The sequence below is a fragment of the Abramis brama genome (genome assembly GCF_963993115.1).
Source record: "Abramis brama genome assembly, chromosome: 2".
Classification (NCBI taxonomy): Eukaryota; Metazoa; Chordata; class Actinopteri; order Cypriniformes; family Leuciscidae; genus Abramis; species Abramis brama.
In genome coordinates, this window is record NC_139964.1 from 15057337 (window position 1) to 15078847 (window position 21511).

The 21511-nt window shown below is 40.5% G+C and overlaps 1 protein-coding gene across 1 annotated transcript in view; it reads left to right on the forward strand.

The window, feature by feature from the left end:
* The first annotated feature begins 3298 nt into the window (after positions 1-3298).
* Positions 3299-21511, forward strand: part of LOC311077941 (uncharacterized protein) — a 55356-nt gene continuing 37143 nt past the window's right edge. The window contains exons 1-2 of the mRNA XM_084106586.1: positions 3299-3339; positions 4470-4542. Coding sequence (XP_083962712.1) covers positions 3325-3339; positions 4470-4542 — 88 coding nt within the window. The 5' untranslated portion in view covers positions 3299-3324. The remainder of the gene's footprint in view (positions 3340-4469; positions 4543-21511) is intronic.

The window sequence follows — 21511 nt, forward strand, 5'->3', positions numbered from 1 at the left end:
TAAAAATATTTCAGGTACATGAAAATTGGAAAGAGGAAAATTTCTAAGTATAAGGACTCTAAATAGGTACATTACTGTAAAGATAATAAATAATCTAGGGACTATTTTTGAAGAAACTTGAGGGGTTTAGAACCCTAATTCAGATATCATAGATGCTAAAAAAAAAAAAAAAAAAAATGTAATAGTTGTAATAGTTGTTCTCTAATAAGAGAGGATAAACTTCTATAGCGATTAATTAATGACTACATTAAATATTTTTTAGGTGTTTCCATTTGTTAAAATAGCAAAAGAAAAACTTTCAAAAGGAGATTGATTTTGGGAAACATATTTAATTTCTGGATTATTATTAGTTAAAGAAGTTACCAGTGTGATTATTGAAATGCCTTTCATGTCTGTATTTGATATCTGAGAGGTGACGGCGGGTCTAGTCTATCTAGGAATACAGTAACCTGCTGAAATTGTATATAGCTCCTGTTCGTTCTGTTACTGTTAATGTGGTAAACTCTTGTGACTCTTTTCCAGAATCGTCTCCTCTCTTTCGCAGCACGAGTGGGGATTCTTTTTTCTTTCTCGAGAAAAAGTCGACGGGCGACTTAAAAACTCTGAGATTCTTCTTAACCTGTCCTCTCATCTTTCTTATTTGACAGAGAAAGAGAGGAGTGATGTCACTGAGTTGGTGATGTCATTTCCCTCTCTTTTCATTGACGTTTCCGGTCGCACTTCTGTCATCGAACATGATATCGACGTAGGAACCTCGTGTCCAGTTAAACAAAACGCCTATCGAGTCAATCCTTTTAAAAGAGATTTGCTGAAACAAGAGGTGAACTATCTGCTTGCTCATAATCTGGCTGAATCTAGTTTCAGTTTGTGGAGTTCTCCTTGTGTTTTAGTAAATAAACCTGATGGCTCATATCGATTCTGCACAGATTATCGAAAACTTAACTCTGTGACAAAGCCGGACTGTTTCCCTTTACCTCGAGTTGATGACTGCGTCGATCATGTTGGCTCTGCCTGTTACGTCAGTAAATTCGACCTCTTGAAGGGGTATTGGCAGGTGCCCTTGACTAGTCGTGCAAAGGAATTATCTGCCTTCGTTATGCCTGATGCCTTCCTGCAGTATACGGTAATGCCTTTCGGAGTTTGGTTCCTTGACCGGGAATCGAACCCGGGCCACGGCGGTGAGAGCGCCGAATCCTAACCACTAGACCACCAGGGATCTGTGTAATGGCTGTAACATGCTCATAAAGCAAAATTCTAAAAAGCTTTCTTAATTCAAAATGAAGTTACAGATTTAATGATCTGGATTAATGGATCCATTATGGACTATTCCGCATTGCCAACAAATAGAGGCAGGACATGTTATGTCCATCAGTTAATTCTGGAAAAATAGGATTTTAGGATAGGTAATTAATGATTAAATGGCACATCAGCAGCTAAAGCTATTCTCATGGCAACAGCTTGGGTGAGAGATAATTTTAAAAATAATGACATTGTTTGAAACAAAATAATACAATTATTGATATTTGTGTTAAAGATAAAAATGAAAAGATTATATTATTTTCTGGTTAGATTTTATTACACAGATCTGACTAAGTAAAACAATCGCCTACTTGAATTAAAAGCTAGCAAAATAAGGTTAAGAAAAATGGTTAATCAGCAGTATCAGCCTGTTAAAGGCCTAATAGATCAATGTGATTCGAAATTTAGCAAAGGATAATGAAACTTGATTCAAAGTTAAAAGGCAATGTACTATGGTATGTTTAGTTTTTTACTGAAAATATAATTAGATTGCTTGAACATAGAATGTTTGGAAGAAGATGAAGAAGATGAGAAGATGGTATGTGTATGTGGTAACATTGGAAACAGGTGGTATTTTAATTACAACTTAGGATGCTAATTAAAGGAATATTTGACAGGTATTATAAAGTAAAAGATGGAACATGGTATGATTAGAGATATTAGGTGGTATTAAAGTCACTGACTTATAATAGGTTGATTTGGAAAGGCCTAATGATATAATTTTGGATGATGCCAATGAAGGTAATGCTAATGTCGATGCTCATGAAGATATAATTGTGGAAAATGATGATGTAAATATTCATGAATTTGACTAATGAAATTGTTATAGGAAAGGCAAAACCAGGCAACTATGATGATGGATGATTTTCAAATGAAAGAGTGTTTCATTTATTTCTGTTTAATTTCTTAAAAATGTATTTCTGTTTTATTTTGTTTTCAAGATATGAAAAAGGGGTGGAATGTAATAGAAATTTTTATTCTAGCCAGCATAAAACCATAAATGTTATGGAAATGTTTATTCTAGCCAGCTTATACCATACATGGTGTTAAAGAAACTGCAAGTTGCATATCATCTTCTTCCTTACTGCTGAAGAACGAGGTCAAAATGACATTTGCAGAAAGGACAGTTTGTTCTTTCTAAATACAGATAAGCTCGCTTGCACTAAGAGCAAGGTGTTGCATTGGAAAATATATACTCAATTGTTTTTAATGACATATGTGTGTAAGTGTGTGCGTATAAAGGGGTGTTAGAATAAGTGTGATAAGTTTTCTGTATATAAGCTGGGCAAAAAGGAGAAGTCAGCGCGCTTCACATATCAGACTCTGACTGATGTGTGAACAGCCTTTCTTGCAAGAAATAAAGATCTTTATAACTTTTGAAATTTCCAGCTGTCTTCCAAAAGAATTTCCACGACAGCCATTACACTTTTTCCAATGGTAGATCCACAGATCCTTGTATCTCCCAGTAATAAGACCATCTCTGGTATAAAGCAGGCTTTAGGTGATCGACTCCAGCAAGGGGTGGGGCGAGCATGGAGAGTTATTATCAGGCACACGGTTCCCTTCCCCCACTCATAATACAGAGACTGAGGGAAACGCAACAAGTGTCTGTCGTTATTTTAATATTTCTATGTTCCCCTTTTCAGTGGGAGACTACACAGTCACGTATAAAGTTCTGCAGTCAGACACATCTCATCTCTTACATGCTCGTTCAATCCCTCAAACTGCCACCAGAGGTCACCATCTCCTGCGTCTGACATCAACCTTGATGAGCCTCACCTGTAAATCACTATCATTCATCTTCATTCATCTTCACAATTATTCATCTTCAACTTAAAGAAAAATATCATTATTTCTCTTTAGTTAGTTTTAGTTCAGTAATGTTGTTCTCTTGTTGAGGGAGGGACTGTGATATTTACGTCGATGGGCGTTCGTTAATAAACAGTGTTAACCACACAAAGTCCTTCACTGTAAAGCTAAAGTGCTTGTGTTAAAACAGTCAGTCATTTGGTTGCTGTTGATCTGATGAGCTTCAACCTGGTAAGACAAACACACTCTTGCTTAAATGATTATTGCTCATTTAACATACGTGTCTTTACATGAGAAATGATAAGAATAGGGTGATTTACATATACTTGTTTAAGTGATGAATATATTAATGCAAGTATTCATTACTACAGTTAGTCCAAAATGCAGCCGCTAGAGTTCTTACTAGATCAAGAAAATATGATCATATAACACCGATTTTATCATCACTACATTGGCTACCTATAAAGTTCCGTATTAATTATAAGGTATTGCTACTGACTTATAAAGCCCTAAACGGCTTAGCTCCAGTCTATTTAACGGATCTTCTATCACCCTATAATCCATCGCGCTCTTTAAGATCAATAAATTCAAGGCTTTTGGTCATACCTAGGATATCCAGATCCACCAAAGGAGGGAGAGCATTTTCACATTTGGCTCCAAAACTCTGGAATAGCCTTCCTGATACTGTTCGTTACTCGGACTCACTCTCCCAGTTTAAAACTAGATTAAAGACGCATCTTTTCAGCCAGGCATTCATATAATATTGTTAATCTCACAGTTTCAAACTACAATCCGGCCTCTAGTTCATAAATGCCAGAGGAGAACTGGCCCCCGACTGAGCCTTGGTTCTCCCACGGTTTTTTTTTCTCCATTCGGTCACCTGATGGAGTTTTAGGACACCATTAGGTCACTTGATGGAGTTTTTCGGTTCCTTGCCACTGTTGCCTTTGGCTTGCTCAGTTGGGGATATTTTGGGGATATTTAATTTTATTCTATCAATCAATAAATTCCACTAGAAACAAACTTTGTTGTATTATTTTATTTTAATACTGTGAAGCTGCTTTGATACAATCTGTATTGTGAAAAGCGCTATACAAATATACTTGATTTGATTTGATTTGATTCAATGAGCTCATTGTTTCTGCCTTAAATTATTACATTGTTTAATACATTTTTAGCTAACTGTGATTTTGTATATGTACATTTCTGAAATGCATAACTTAGACAGATTCCTCTGATAACAGATCACTCTAAATTGTAATGTGGACTTGTGTATTTTCTGTAAAGCTGCTTTGAAACGATGTGTATTGTGAAAAGCGCTATACAAACAAATGTGAATTGAATTGAATGCTGTATTATAGATATATTTTATGCTGATGTGGGTCAGAATGGCTAATCCTCTTCCTCTGATCTTCTTTCTGCTCATGATTCACGGTGAGTCTCTCTTACATTCACATTAGAAACACCTCTTTGAAGATAATATTATGCCATAAAGAATCACATGCGCAGGGTAAGATTTGTGAAAGTGTACATAAGATTGCAAGCGTAAATTAAATTTGCATGCACGAGAAGATTTGTAAAGGTGTAAATCGCATTTCAAGTGTAAGAAAAAAAATATTTGCAGCATTTAACTGTTATTCGTAAGTGTAATTCATGTATTGTGAAGCTGCAGCTTCATGCTAACGCAAAATAAATAGGATCTGCATTCTTCTGACTTCCATTTTTCCGCGCTTACACTTTTGGCACAGTTTTTGCGCACAAATATGGCCAAAAGTATGCAAGGAACTGCAAAACAGATTAATTGCGTAAAATCAAACTTTGTGTAAAAAAAATAAGCTGTTGCAAATGTCTTTATGACTTGGGGCAAAAAAGTTCAGAAATAACCCGATTTGTACAGTTACGTCTTTCTTTTACCTGCGCTTCCAGTCATTGGCCCTCATTTATCAAAAGTGCGTACACCAAATTTCCAGCGTACACCCAAAACCACGTTGACTTTGAGATTTATCAATATGGACGTTGGCGTACGGCACGCTCAAATCCTACGCCAGCTCAGGAGGTGGTGTACGCACGTTTTGAGTGCGGGAATGCGCAGAAAAACAATTCCTAACACCACAAAACGCACTGACAAACTAAAAGATATAATATATTATGACCCACTGTAAAAAAACAACAACATAGTAATTATAAACTTCAGTGTTTATTTTTGTGCAACATGGACTTCAATGTTTAATTTGTGTGACTTTACCAAAGCATTTGAATTGTAGGCATATGTATTCCTTAAGTTGCGAGCCTGTGCGCTTTACCTGACGTTTCAAGCCTTGTTTATACTTTCGTCTGGCTCCGCAGCGCGAGTCTCCGCAGACTGCGCGCGCACCTCCCCAAACGGACGAGGCGTTTATACTCGACGCGCTCGCCGTTGTACTATTCTTTGAAACGATGGTTAGGCCAGGGTTAGGCCCGGCAGGTATGCACGGACTGGGTTTAGTAATGGAAGGCTTTCAATGACCAAAAAAATAATTCAGACTGACAAAATAATAAAAATGCCATTCTTCTTCTTTTAAATAATAATAATAATAATAATAATAATACAAAATAATAATAACGACATTATTCTTCTAAATAACAATAAGCGTCATTAATAATAAAAATCTAGAAATCAATTTTGTTTCTTTCCACTTCCCTGGTTTCGCTTTCTCTTTCTCAAAGAAGTTTCTCTTCTTTGCCGTCTTCCGTGTGTCCATGGCGTAAAATGAGGGCGTGGGGGAAGCGGAGACTTGAATATATAGGGGCGTGTTATTCTAATAACGATCGATTTCAGCCGCGGCATTTATCAAGGGCAGGTATTGCGTACACCAGAATTTCAAAGGTACGCACAGTATGACGAGTGGATAATGCCTTTTCTAAGTCTACCCTGAAGAAGGCGAAGGAGCAGTCTAGCCTTCCGTCGCCGTCAGTCCGTGTCTATTTTTGAATGGGATTGATAGAGACGTCAAACGACAGACCGGCGACGACGTCATGGCGACGTCACAGTAGTAACGTATACTTACAGCGACGTGGCGACGGCGTACGTGAGAAATGTATAAAAAATCATAACGTCTGAACCAGGCACGTCGCCTAATAAGACGCCTGATACACACGTCGTCCCTCAGTACGTCGCCTAATAAGACGCCTGATACACACGTCGTCTCTCAGTACGTCGCCTAATAAGACGCCTGACGTCGTCCCTCTGTATAAACACGGCTTCCCCAATGTATTTCGCCTTTAAACATTTCAGAGTTTTCCTTAGTAGATGTACTTGTTATAGGCTATTGCTTTTAGCCTACAGTAAACTAATTTCTCAAAAAGGGCCACTGGTGCTTAATAACTAAGTTTAGCCTATTCAATGTTTGATAAGCTATACAGTCAAAAGTTTTTGAACGGTAAGATATTTTAGACAGTAATATTAAATATTGAAATAGGCTATTTATACAACTTAAAATAACTGTTTTCTATTTGAATATATTTTAAAATGGCATTTATTCCTGCAATCAAAGCTGAATTTTCAGCATCATTACTCCAGTCTTTAATGTCACATGATCCTTCAGGAATCATTGTAATATGATGATTTTATGCTCAAGAAACATTTATCATTATTATCAATGTTAAAAACAATTGTGTACAATTTTGTTTTTACGATTATTTGATTAATAGAAAGTTCAAAACAACAGCAACTATCTGAAATTTGCCAGCACAGAAATAAATTGCATTTTAAAATATATTAAAATAGAAAGGTTTAAATTGTATAAATTTTAAAATGTGAAACAGTTTAAATTGAATAAATATTTCACAATATTATTGTTTTTGCTGTATTTTGAATCAAATAAATGAAGCCTTGGCTTGGAGAGCAGAAGATACTTAAAAAAATCTTACCGTTCAAAAACCGATGTAGCCAACTATATTGGCTGTTACGTTAGTGTGTAAAAGATTTTTTAACATGTTTCAATTTCATTAAGTCCTCATTTCAACATTTCGACATAAGTAGCTCGTTATTTCGACATAATACGTTGTTATTTCGATATAATATCTGTTATTTAGACATAATAATGGGACATTCTGCATTAAGCCACATTAAGCATTCTTATAATGGTTTTCTATGGGAGGAAAATTCTTAACGTGTAATTAAACATCTAATTTTTTGAACATATAGTATAGCCTACTTTATTATGATTTTATATCATAATGATTTATAGATGCAGGCACAATTATCCGTGAGCTTGATGAATGTTGCAGATGTTTTAGGCGCAAATAAATGCCTTAGTTTGAACTGTGCAAAATTCAGAATTAATTGAATATGCAGCAATTTGTACAAATAGAGAGTCTTTAGACATGTTGTAGCCATTAAATAAGCGCATTTGGTTTCATATTTGTTACAATATTATAATGTTATTTTTTCCCCAATCTATGTTAATAATGAAAAGTGAACAGCATGAGTAAGATTGGATGCGCAATATATCGGGAGACATGATTTTGACCACTTCATAAGTTTTGTTTTTAGAAAACCTTTCTTTAAAGTGAATTTCGTTTTGTATAAATTGCACCTTAATTTTAAGCAATTTTTCATTAACCAGTTGCCTGGATTTAATAGGCTAAATAAGAAGTAAATAGCAGACAATATAATCATGACATGGAGGCGCCCGCGCGGTCACTTGCATTGCACGTGAACTGGAGCGCATCTCATAACTTAACCAAAACTCAGCGTTTGTATAAAATTGTATTAATTATAATTTGTGAAACAGTTTAAATTGTAAAAATATTTCACAATATCACAGTTTTTCTGTATTTTGAATCACCACTTTTGAATAAGAAACAATATCAAGACTATAAAACTAGTCAAAAAACGCGCACACACTCAAACCACCTGACTGCACATCACATTTTTGACTTTATTGATTCTGCTTTTATTCGTAATGCAATGGACCGGTCAACGGGACATAAATGAATCCTTAAAGAATGGGACTTTATGGGACATTTGCACAAAAAGAATAAATAACTTGCCGTAGCCTATTTTATAAGTCGCTCCGGAGACGCATATCAGTCAAAAAATGCGCCACGAAGAAGAAAAAAACATATTTAGCCTAAGTCGCACTGGAATAAGTTGCATTTTTAAAAAAAAATTATTTCACAAAAAAAAAAAAAAAAAAAAAAGTTACAGACAGTTCTCCGCTACAGACGTGAGCGCTCTAAAGCGGCACTAAAATAATGTTTTAAAACTTTCACAGAGACCTAAAACTGAAAGCACAAAGCCTGTCTTTAAATTTAATTTCGTTTTGTATTAATTGTATCTTAATTTTAATCAATGTTTCATCAACAAATTTTCTGGATTTAATAAGAAGTAGCTAAATATAGGCTATTAGAAAATAGATAATCAGGACACGGAGGCGCTGGCGAACCTGAGCTCGTCTCATAAATGAACCGAAACTCAGCATAGGCCTATAAGGTAGCCTATTGCCTCACAGACCTGAGACATATAGATAGCTTGAAATGTCTAGAGAAAACAGACGGCGCTGCTTATGTAATTCGTATGAAATGTGCATTTCTCTCTGGCGCTGCGAAGATCGCGAGTCGTCAACTTCATCTGTCTAGCCGACACTGACATAAAAAAAAAGAACTGTTTTATTAGTAAACAATTAAAATGTATCCTGATATATTTAACATATTTGCCTGTTCCTTACAAAACACTGACAGTGGGGTTTTTGACTTGGTTTTTTTTTTTTTTTTTTTTTTTTGAGCAGCATGCGGACAAATTTTTTCGACACACACAATATTACATAACACTCTGCGCTAATGTTTTAAAAAGATAATTTAACATATAAATAACCATTTTTAAATAGCCCACTTAAAGTGTTTATTACAAATAAATGACTAAATGCTAAAAATTAATACATTTTAATGAACAAACATATGCGTTGCATTTACAATTGCCACTTCCCGCGGCCCTGGTTGTGGGACAACATAGATCCTTATACATTTAACCCATTGGTACTATTCTGTTCAACAGTTGTTTTGTGGCAAAAATGGACTTTCCTTGTATTATTTTATTCTATGTTTTTGTACTTTTCGGTGCATTTCGGAATATGGACGAAACTTGTGCTGTTGAACTTATTTAGCAACTTAAAAACACGCTAACAACACCAAAAAAATGAACCAATATATTTCTAAGAATGCAAATAGATGTTTGAGGTTTCAAAATGAAACTGTTGGCTATAGCAAAACATTACAGATTAAGTGCAATCAAACACTAGATAAACAATGGTTTGCTCTTGATGTCAAGTGTAACAATTATCGTCAGGCCTCTTGCGCCCTCTGTTGGCATTTGTTATAATAATATACATAAGTTCATTGTTTATATATTTCTTCATGTATTTTAATAGTGTTGTTAAATAAAACAATAAAATGAATTACTTTTAATACTTTATTTGAACCAATTATATCGCCTCATTTGTAATGTATTTAAGTCATACTAAAGGCTATTGTTCACTTCAGATCTATCTTTCTGACCAAAAAATATATAAATAAAATAGTCGACACTGACAGCCCTAGTTTTGAACATTTGAACATGAACCTACATTGTTTTACATTTTGTGACTAAAAGACTATTTCCCTGTCTTATATTTTTTCATTGTTGATTTCTTGAAAATAATAGGCTATTAAAATACTTTCTTGTCACCTTCTCCTGTAAACAATATCGTGAATAGTTTCATATTGTGTATTCGCCCATTATGGTCAACTGTGTTAATTAAAATTATTACCACCTTCAAAAGTAAAAACTCAGAATGACACATTCCAGAATATTATGTTTATAGATAATGAATTTATCTGTTCAACTTTAAAGTTGTTGTTAATAATTGTGCAAAAAGTTGTGACTTTGATGGTGTATAATTTGCATAGTCCTCATATCCAATAGAAAGTGAGTGAATTATTAAAAAAAAAAAAAAAAAATACTATGCCCGTAAACCATTCAGAGATGACATTGAGATACACAACTTTGTATACAATACAAAATTTGTATCAAAGATATTTTCAATGTCATCAGAACACAAGAAAAGAATGACTGATTAGAAAGATAACAAAGGAAAGATAAGAAAAGCTAGGGGGAAAATAGATATTCATTTATTGTGATACGAAGTTGGAGTCACACGTTGGTGTCACGCGTCTGTGATGAGACGTGCTTTGGTGCGACGTTGGAGTCACACGTTGGTGTCACGCGTCTGTGATGAGACGTGCTGTGGTGCGACGTTGGTGTCACGCGTCTGTGATGCGGCGTACCCCTTCGGTCACGTAAAAGTACACGACTGTCGACTTCGGTAAGTTATCCGTGGCATTATCCACTCGCCATACGCACAGCTTCATAAATCAGGCGATGATAGGAGTGTAAGCATAATCTTACGCCAATATATACGCCCGTTTCTACGCAAGATTGATAAATGAGGGCCATTGAGTTTTGCAAGCATGAAGAGGAAGGCGGGTCCACCTTCTTCATGTAGCCAATCAGATGAGCTTCTCGCTGACTCTAGGTTTACTCTTATCTGACTGGTTCAATAAACACGCCAGTCACCAGAACACATCTTTATCTTCATTTGGCTCAGAAACGTTCTCGTTGCCGAAATGGTACTTTTACTGCACACATACATTTAAATAAATAGATAAACAAATAGATCATGATTGCTTAATAGCCTGTGCACCATTAGGCTGACTATATGAGTCCATACTGAATTTCGAGCTGGTGTGTTAAGAAAGAAAATCTAGTATCTGCACTACTGCATGCATAATTTCACCTGTCTACTGATTGGAAGGATTGCAGAATTACTATTATTATTTTACTAAAATGAGTTACAATAATATTTTTTCCCTTTAACGTGTATTTTAAGAGCATCTCTAAATTATGCACCATTTATCACCTGCAATGCCATCGTGTAACCACTAGATGGCTGTTTTTAGGCGATTTACACCTTTACAAATCTTGTCTTGCACATGCAAATTTAATTTATGCTTGCAATCTTATGTACACTTTCACAAATCTTACCCTGTGCATGAGATTCTTTATGGCATCATATTACCTTCATACAGCACTTTCTTCCATCCTGTACTCACATATTTCTCTCTGAAACAGGAAGTTTGTGTTGAACATGTCAAATGCTTGTCCCTTTTAGAAATGTTCAATAGTCTTTTGCTACTTGCTAGTCAGTGTCACATGGTTTAGGGCAGGGCTAGGTGTTAAATTAAAATTCAACATTCAAATTCGTCTAAACCTGTTATTCATTTTTTTTCTATTTTTGATCTGAGCGCACAATCAGAAAATCGGAAAACGAGTCGTTATTCGTTTTTTTTTTTTTTTCATTTCATTTCAGGAAATAAATAATGGAAAAACAAGTTGTTTTTCATTTTTTTATTTTTGGTTTTAATTTGAAAAAATAAACGATTGAATGAATGATATGCGGGGCCTATTTGTAAACCGTTATTGTAAAATAAAAATAGGCTATTTAAAAAAAAAAAAAAAAAAGGACTTCCAAATAGAAAATATTGCTGGCGGGCCAGTTTTGGGCCGCCTATTGCTGACCCCTGGTTTAGGGGAAGGGACTTTCTCAAAGTTCAGAGCATTTGATTGAACAAAACGTCTCGGTTACTAATGTAATCCTCGTTCCCTGAAGGAGGGAATGGGAGATGTAACGTCGACGTGACACTGTAATTGGGATCACTTCTGGGAGCCCTATCATCTTCGTGTGTCTACAGAATGAGCCAATGAACGTTGGCGTGCGTGAAATGCGTCACGTGACCCGCCCCACAGCGCGGGTATAAACAGAAAGCAGGCGCACGCACACATTGTTTTTCGCTGAGGAGCCGAGATTGTGACGGCCATTGCAGCGATGGTCAGCAAAGGTGGCAACGGGACGTTACGTCTCCCATTCCTTCTTCAGGGAACGAGGGTTACATTAGTAACCGAAACGTTCCCTTTCAGCCGCTCACGTTCGATGTCACATCAACGTTACAATGTAATTGGGATGCTATGGAAAACTCCCCGGTTGCTGCCACATCCAGCGCCCTACGCAGACTCTCAGACCCCCAACTGGCTGGGGTGGAAGACCTGCATAGAGGGAGTTCAAATGCTGTTCTGTTATACCCCAAACAGAGGAACTCTTGGATAACATTGGGAAAGCGTGCCTTTCCAGGGGAGAGGGACGCTGCGGAAGCCACATCCTGCCCGAAAGGAGGTACCATGTGGAGAATACACATATGGACTGGCCGGATAGGGGCAGTGCAACATATGGAATGTCACTGTGGTGGCTCCACCTGAGAAGGGGGAGGCAGCACCGGACAGTGACGGCAGAGCAGACTCTGGGAAAGACACGGGCTCACCGCAGGGAGCTGGTCATAGAAGAATACACATATGGGATCACCGCAGGGATCACCACATATGGAACCCAGCCTAACACAAGTTACACAAGCATACGAGCACTAGGCCTGGCATAGGATGCTCCGCAATGTCCGGCTGCTGAAGGGGTGCAGAGGAACTCACAGGGTTCGCCTGAGTGGGGAACTCGACTGGAGCAAAAAGCGCATGTATCCGTTCCAGTGGAAGGGAGTGGCGCAGCAAGCCGACACTAGAGTGGGAACTTCGGTGTTACAGGCTGGTTGAAGCGAGCACACAGGAAGAAACCGGCTCAACACGAAGGCTATAAAACCTAACAAACGTGTTAGGTGTCGCCCAGCCTGGAGCTCTACAGATGTCTGTCAGCGAGGTGCCGTGTGCCAGCACCCAAGAAGAAGCGATACCCCTAGTGGAGTGGGCTTTCAACCTGGGTGGGCAGGGCATGCCTTGGGCTTCATAAGCCAAGGCGATGGCATTCACTATACAGTGGGCCATTCTCTGCTTGGAGACAGCCTTTCCCTTCTGCTGGCCTCCGTAAAAGACAAAGAGCTGATCTGAGAAGGCAGCGCTTGCAGGTTCACTACCTCGTCCCAGAAGGGAGTGGTAGGAACCTTGGGCACATATCCGGGCCGGGGTCTCAGGATCACATGAGAGTTATCCGGGCCAAATTCTAGGCATGATTCGTCATGATTCGTCGATCTAAAATGCATGCAGGTCCCCTACCATCTTGATAAAGGCCAATGCAACCAAGAGAACTGTCTTACAGGACAGGATTTTTAACTCAGCTGATTGCAAGGGCTCAAAAATGTGGTCTCAGATTTAGTCTCCTCGCCCCCCTCAGGAACCTGATGATCAAGTCGTGCTTTCTCAAAAACGTACCTTCAACTTTATGGTGATGTGCGGCAATCGCGGCAACATACACTTTAAGGGTGGAGGGAGACAGCCTTCGCTCTAGCCCCTCTTGCAGGAAGGAAAGCACGGCTCTGATCAAGCAAGATCGGGGGTTCTCCTCGTGAGAAGAACACCAGTCAACGAAAAGGTTCCACTTCAGTGCATAGAGGCGCCTCGTAACTACCACGGGTGGTAGGTCACCTAGAACCTCCACGTCCTGTCCAGGGACCAGACATGGAGTTTCCCGAAGTCTGGACGTGGGTGCCATGTGGTGCCCCGTCTCTGAGAGAGCAGGTCCTCTCTCAGAGGAATGGGCTAGGGAGGGGCTGTCTAGAGGAGTACTAGTTCTGGGAACCAGGTCCGGTTGGGCCAATACGGCGCAACTAGCAAGACCTGCTCCTCATCCTCCTTGACTTTGCACAAGGTCTGTGCAAGAAGGCTCACTGGGGGAAACGCATACTTGCGTAGGCCCCGGGGCCAGCTGTGTGCCAGAGCATCCGTGCCGAGGGTCCCCTCGGTCAGGGAATAGAACAACTGGCAGTGAGACATGTCCGGGGCAGCAAACAGATCTACCTGTGCGGCCCCGAAGCACCTGAAAATCAGCTTGACCACCTGGGGATGGAGTCGCCATTCTCCCGGTAGCACCTGCTGCTGTGAGAGCTCGTCGGCTGCACGGTTGAGCAGGCCCGGAATGTAAACGGCACGAAGCGACCTTAGATGCTTCTGGGACTCGATCGTGGAGCCAGTGTTGGAGCGGCCCCATATGAAGCAATCCGAGCAGAGTTACCATGGCTGCAGATGCCATATGCCCCAGGAACCTCTGAAAAAGTTTCAGTGGTGCCGCTGTTCTGCAGCTGAGCGTGCTCACGCAGTTCAGCACTGACTGGAAACGGGCCTCAGTGAGGCGCACTGTCATGTTGATCGAATCCAATTCCATACCAAGAAAAGAGATCCTCTGCCCAGGGGTGAGTTTGCTCTTTTCCCAGTAGACCCGAAGCCCTAGGTGGCTGAGGTAACTGAGCACCATGTCCCTGTGTTCGCACAACTGCTCTCTCGACTGTGCCAGAATGAGCCTGTCGTCGAGGTAGTTGAGAATGCGAACACCACGCTCGCACAGGGGCATTGTCCGCCAGAACAGAATGCCCTTGAAGACAGGGGGGCACCGGGCGAACTGAATCACATAGCCGAGTCTACGGGCTGGGAAGTGCTAGCCAGGCTCCCAGACACCGTGCAAGCGGAACCAACGGCACTACAGACGTAACCGGGGTGGGGCAGTGCAGCGGAATGCAGCGACCCGACTCGGACTGCTTAGCAGCCCGGAGTGGAGTTTGAGTGTGTGGTGCAACATATACCTGCTTCCGTCGAAGGGCAGAGTGAGTGTGCGGAGGCGTCAGTGCATCCGGGACACTGCTGCCCGCTGGCGATGAAAGAGGGGCTTGAGGGTGACAAGACATAGCGTCGTCGACCGCCAAGCGCGCCCTCTTCAGACCCAGAGGTTTCAGAAATTGCTCTTTTGCTGAAATTGTGGGCCGTGGATCAGTGGCGGAACAAAAAGAAAAGGAAACTAAAGATTCTCTGCCTGGCCCTCCACCGGGGGAAGTAGTGGTGCGTTCACCATCTTCTAAAGAGCAACTTGATCCACCTCTGGGTCGCTCATGTTCGGGTCGTTTGCACCTTCGCTTGCCTCCTGCTTTGGCAGCGGCCTGGACGGGCGGGGTCGGCTTCCTGTGGCTTGCTCCACGCTGAGGCCTGGATTGTGGCTGCTGCTGAGGCTTAGCGGAAGCGGAGGACTCTGCGGGAGGCCGACCTCGGTGACAAGTGGACGGAGGGTCTGCGGCTGGCAGACGGGTGGGAGCAGCAGCGGTCTACCGGGGCAGGATGTGTCGGATGGCCTCCATCTGCTTCTGTGCGGCTGAGAACTGCTGGGCAAAGCTCTCAACCGCATCGTCGAACAACCCAACCTGGGACAGAGGGGCATCCTGGAACCAGTGTCCCTCATATCGGCCAGGTTGAGCCCAAGGTGGCGCTCCTGGACCACCAAGGTGGACATCGCCTGACCAACGGAACGTGCAGTTTCCTTCGTCGCCAGGAGTGCGAGGTCAGTTGCCACACGGAGCTCCCGGAGGAGCTCTGGGTCAGAACCACCCTCGTTCATATCCATGAGTGCCTGGGCCTGGTGGACTTGCAAGAGCGCCATGGCATGGAGGGAGGAAGCAGCCTGTCCACAGGCTTTGTAAAGTGGGTCGCACACCGGACGCGCAGCTCAGCGCCGCGCCGCGCAGCGCCACGTCTTTTAAATTTGAACACATTATTCTCTATGAGAGTACACACACCGGCGGCGCCTTTCGGCGTCTGTCCGCGGCGCCCAGCAACGGCTCAGGACCGTGTTCAAAATCCTGCCGCGCCACAGAGCGCCATTTACATAGTTTTATATTAAATTTACATTTATGTGTCTCAAATCGTAGTTAATGTATATACGGACTTCAATATACATTTAGTTTTATATTTATTTACAGAAATCAGAAAATTGCTGATGCTAACGGATTTTCAGGTGAGAGTTGTCCTAGACATGGCGCGGCGCGGCGCTGAGCTGCGCGTCCGGTGTGCGACCCACTTAAGCCTTCGCCGTTAGACCGGACGAAAACTTACAGGCCTTGGACGGGAGGCGTGGATTACCCCACCCAGAGAAAGCAGATGCTGGACACAGCTGCATCGCAACGGCACGCTCCACTGGGGGGATATCCACATACCCCTTAGCTGCCCCGCCGTCTAGGGTGCTGAGGGGGGAGGAGCCACTAGGATGGCTTCTGGCACTATACAGTGGCAGGCATAGGCATAGGCGAGGGGACTGCATCTCCCTTGAGGTAAGCGAGTCTCGATCTAAGCACTGAAATAGACATATTCCCGCAATGAGAACATTAACTATTTACAAAACCTGCCTCAGCGTGCTGAATGCCCAAACACGAGAGGCAACTATTGTGACCGTCTGCTGGCGCCAGGGAACGACCGCACCCAGAAACGCACAAGCGGAATGACATCCTGAAAAGGATGCAGGGTCACGCTTGTGTTGCTATTTTAGTGTAAAACAAAAAACAGAAAAAAACACTCTCAGTGCTGAGGCAGCCAGGGGTAGCCGCGGTGTGTATTTACACACACTCAGGAAGAAATGCCCACCGAAACTAAAACACACACACACAGAACTGCAGTCTGTGAAACAGCAGTTGTGAGCTGCAATGCTCGCAGCCGCCGCTTCACGTCAAACGTGAGTGACTGAAAGGGAACTCTCTTCACTCTGTGTCTACATTTACTTCAGCTTTTCTGCAACACCGTCCATCAAAGCTCATCAAAAAAATCACTGTAGCACAGGGCTGCCAACTTTTGAGTTTAGTTTGGAGAGATGATTATGGAAGGGGGATTGATGGGGTGTAAAAAACTCTTCATTTTCAATCTCTTTTACGAATTCAATTTTTGTGATTTGATTCTGATCTTGATTCAATATCCATTAATTTGGATAAATATTAGGTACAGTAGATACATGTTCATTTTTCTCAAGAAAAAAAAAAGCTCATACAATGCTGTAAACATACAGAGCCCTGTCAGCTATTAATAAAGGTTAAAAATAACAACTCTAATTAAATATAATGTGTTTTTATTATAATAACAACATAATAATATTTAGTGATATAGGTAAAAATATAATAAATATGTAGGCTAATATAGTGCACATATTTAGCAAATGGTCTCTATAGCTAATTTTTCTAGCCAATTAACGTGCTATGGTCATGAAATGGCTTTCTTGGGGTAAATGTAATGTTATGCTTCTCCAGCGTTACTGGTTGATCGATATTATGTGTTGCACACACAGAAGAGGCTGTGTTTTCTAGTGGCACATATAATTTTTATTTCTTTCAAATGCTGTACAATCTGAAAATTCAACAAAGACAACCAATTAATTTTTTTTTGTTTCACAATGTTGAAATAGCTGGCAGGTGACTCCTTCATGTCAAAAAGTGAAACGCCCTGCGGCTCACCACTGCCCCCTAGCGTCACCCGCCAGTATACGCAGGTTTAAGTGATGTTAACATAAACATCTATGGGCCTACTTACAGTTTTTCTCGATTGTTTACACATATTTTCTGAAAGCATGCCTCATATTCTCAGAACTCTACACACAAATCCAAAAAAACACACACAATGGGCAAAACAACTCCTGCAAAATGAAACTTTACATTCAAAACAATGTTATTTCTTCTCAAAATGGTATTTTGTTTTCAAATGACACACACAAACCATCATATGAATAGACATTTGCCAGTTGAACACTGATGTGCTCAATGTAAAACACTATGATGAATGCAAAACACTTCTTCTCCATTCATCATTATGACTTAGGCCTTTTTTTTGTTCAGTGTTCACTTGCTACAGACAGTACATACATAAGTGTGTTGTAAAATATTTGAGAATATTGTTTTCATACTCAGAACACACAAATACACGGTAACAAATATATTTTATTTTTCCCACAAAAACAATGTACACAGTGTACATCCCAACCAACACAAAGTTGTACATACAGTGGTCTACATACAAAACAACAGAAGAATTGACTGTATACAGTTATAGTAAAAAAAGAAAAATCCAATGTTGGCATCCATTGCTCCATTGAAGAGCTCACCTGTTGCCCTTTTATGCTAAAGCTCTGATTACTAATTGTAAAACTGTGTGACGGGTGTTTGCCCATGTGATGAGTCAGTGTGCATATTTGAATGGCAGTGTGTTCCTTGTGAATACAAGAGATTTTCTGCATGAAAATTGTGCCAAAAGCAGAGAATTGTGTGTAGTGTTTGGAAAAAAGTGTGTTTTAGAACTGCAATTTGAGTGTAAAGCAGGAATTGTGCTTGTAGTTTAGCAGAATTGGTTCAGGGGGTTGGTGAATGAGTTACATGTTGTGGTCATTGTGCCTCAAGTACTAGAAAATGTGTGTAAACAATCGAGTAAAACTGTAATAAATGGTAACCAGCAATACATAATAATAAAACATATGAATAACAATATACAAGTATTTGAGTCTATGCGACTACAGAGGCATATACATTTCAGTAAGTTTTATTGTATCTTTCAACATAGCGTACCTATTGTTCATTCGTTGATGATCGGTTCATGTGCCGCTTGAACTGAGGCTCTACAGCGATCTGCCACTTCACATTTACAACGCCAAAACGATATTTATTGTTTTAATTTTGAAATAAAATTTACAGAATCTGAGGGCTGAGAATTTGCTTCATTTCAAAAGTAACCAGCTCTGTCTTGTCTGTTGGTGTCAGGGGTGTAAAGTCCAGGTTCAGAAAGTAAAAGTCCCCCTCAGTATTTTGTTCCAATCACCTGGATTTGCTAATTCAGCAGGAGATAGAATTAATTAGTTAAATCAGCTTGCTCTTGCTGAGTTCATGGGTGGAATAAACATATGGCAGGACTTCTACTTTCTGACCCCTGGACACCTCTGGTCAGTGTTGGTGCGATTTTTCTATGCGTGAGAAAATGTGTGTGTGGCGTGTTGAATGTTGATAGCAACAATGCATGGAAACAATATAAGAGGGAGATGAGGAAGAGTGTGTGTATAAGAGGAGGAAGAGTATGTGTATAAGAGGAGGAAGTGTGTGAGTATAAGAGGAAGAGTGTGAGTTAGATGAGGAACAGTATAAGTATAAGAGAAGGAAGAGTGTGAATTAGACGAGGAAGAGTGTGAGTTAGAGGATGAAGAAAATGAGTATAAGAGGAGGAAGACTGTGAGTTAGATGGGGAAGAGTGTGAGTTATATGATGAAGAGTATGAGTTAAGAGGAGGAAGAGTGTGAGTTAGAGGGGGAAGAGTGTGAGTATAAGAGGAGGACGAGTATGTGTGTAAGAGGAGGAAGGGTATGAGTATAAGAGGAGGAAGAGTATGAGTATAAGAGAAGGAAGAGTGTGAGTATTAGAGGAGGAAGAGTGTGAGTTAGAGGAGGAAGAGTATGAGTATAAGAGGAGTAAGAGTGTGAGTATTAGAGGAGGAAGAGTGTGAGTTAGAGGATGAAGAGTAAGTGTGTAAGAGGAGGAAGAGTATGATTATAAGAGGAGGAAGACTGTGAGTTAGATGGGGAAGAGTGTGAGTTATATGATGAAGAGTATGAGTTAGAGGAGGAAGAGTGTGAGTTATATGATGAAGAGTATGAGTTAGAGGAGGAAGATTGTGAGTATAAGAGGAGGAAGAGTATGAGTATAAGAGGAGGAAGAGTAGAGTATGAGTATAAGAGGAGGAAGAGTGTGAATTAGAGGATGAAGAGTATGAGTTAGAGGAGGAAGAGTATGAGAATAGGAGGAAGAGTATGTGTGTAAGAGGAGGAAGAGTATGATTTTAAGAGGAGAAAGAGTGTGAGTTAGAGGGGAAAGAGTGTGAGTATAAGAGGAGGAAGAGTATGAGTATAAGAGAAGGAAGAGTGTGAGTTAAAGGAGGAAGAGTGTGAGTTAGAGGAGGAAGAGTGTGAGTTAGAGGGGGAAGAGTATGAGTATAAGAGGAGGAAGAGTATGAGTATAAGAGGAAGATTGTGTGCTTAAGAGGAGGAAGATTGTGTGTGTAAGAGGAGGAAGAGTATAAGTAAAAGAGGAGGAAGAGTGTGAGTTAGAGGAGGAAGAGTATGAGTATGAGAGGAGGAACAGTATGAGTATAAGAGGAGGAAGAGAGTGTGTGTGTGTGTGTGTGTGTGTGTGTGTGTGTGTGTGTGTGTGTAAGAGAAGGAAGAGTATAAGTATAAGAGGAGGAAGAGTGTGAGTTAGAGGAGGAAGAGTATGAGTTAGAGGAGGAATATGAGTTAGAGGAGGAAGAGTATGAGTTAGAGGAGGAAGAGTGTGAGTTAGAAGAGGAAGTATATGAGTATAAGAGGAGGAAGAGTGTGTGTGTGTAAGAGGAGGAAGAGTATGTGTGTAAGAGGAGGAAGAGTATGAGTATTAGAGGAGGAAGAGTATGAGTATAAGAGGAGGAAGAGTGTGAGTTAGAAGAGGAAGAGTGTGTGTGTAAGAGGAGGAAGAGTGTGAGTATAAGAGGAGGAAGAGTATGAGTATAAGATGAGGAAGAGTATGAGTATAAGAGGAGGAAGATTGTGAGTTAGAGGGGGAAGAGTATGAGTATAAGAGCAGGAAGAGTTTGAGTATAAGAGGAGGAAGAGTGAGTATAAGAGGAGGAAGAGTGTGAGTTAGAAGGGTATGAGTATGAGGAAGAGTGTGAGTTGGAGGAGGAAGAGTGTGAATTAGAAGAGGAAGAATATAAGTATAAGAGGAGGAAGAGTGTGAGTATAAGAGGAGGAAGAGTATGAGTATAAGAGGAGGAAGAGTAGAGTATGAGTATAAGAGGAGGAAGAGTGTGAATTAGAGGATGAAGAGTATGAGTTAGAGGAGGAAGAGTATGAGAATAGGAGGAAGAGTATGTGTGTAAGAGGAGGAAGAGTATGAGTATAAGAGGAGGAAGAGTATGAGTTAGAGGAGGAAGAGTATGAGTATAAGAGAAGGAAGAGTGTGAGTTAAAGGAGGAAGAGTGTGAGTTAGAGGAGGAAGAGTATGAGTATAAGAGGAGGAAGAGTGTGAGTATTAGAGGAGGAAGAGTGTGAGTTAGAGGATGAAGAGTATGAGTATAATAGGAGGAAGAGTATGAGTATAAGAGGAGGAAGAGTGTGAGTTAGATGGGGAAGAGTGTGAATTATATGATGAAGAGTATGAGTTAGAGGAGGAAGAGTGTGAGTTAGAGGGGGAAGAAGTTGAGTATAAGAGGAGGAAGAGCATGAGTATAAGATGAGGAAGAGTATGAGTATAAGAGGAGAAAGATTGTGAGTTAGAGGGGGAAGAGTATGAGTATAAGAGGAGGAAGAGTATGAGTATAAGAGGAAGAGTATGAGTTAGAGGAGGAAGAGTATGAGTGTAAGAGGAGGAAGTGTGTGTGTGTGTGTGTGTGTGTGTAAGAGAAGGAAGAGTATAAGTATAAAAGGAGGAATAGTGTGTGTGTGTGTGAGTATAAGAAAAGGAAGAGTGTGAGTTAGAGGAGGAAGAGTATGAGCATAAGAGGAGGAAGAGTGTGAGTTAG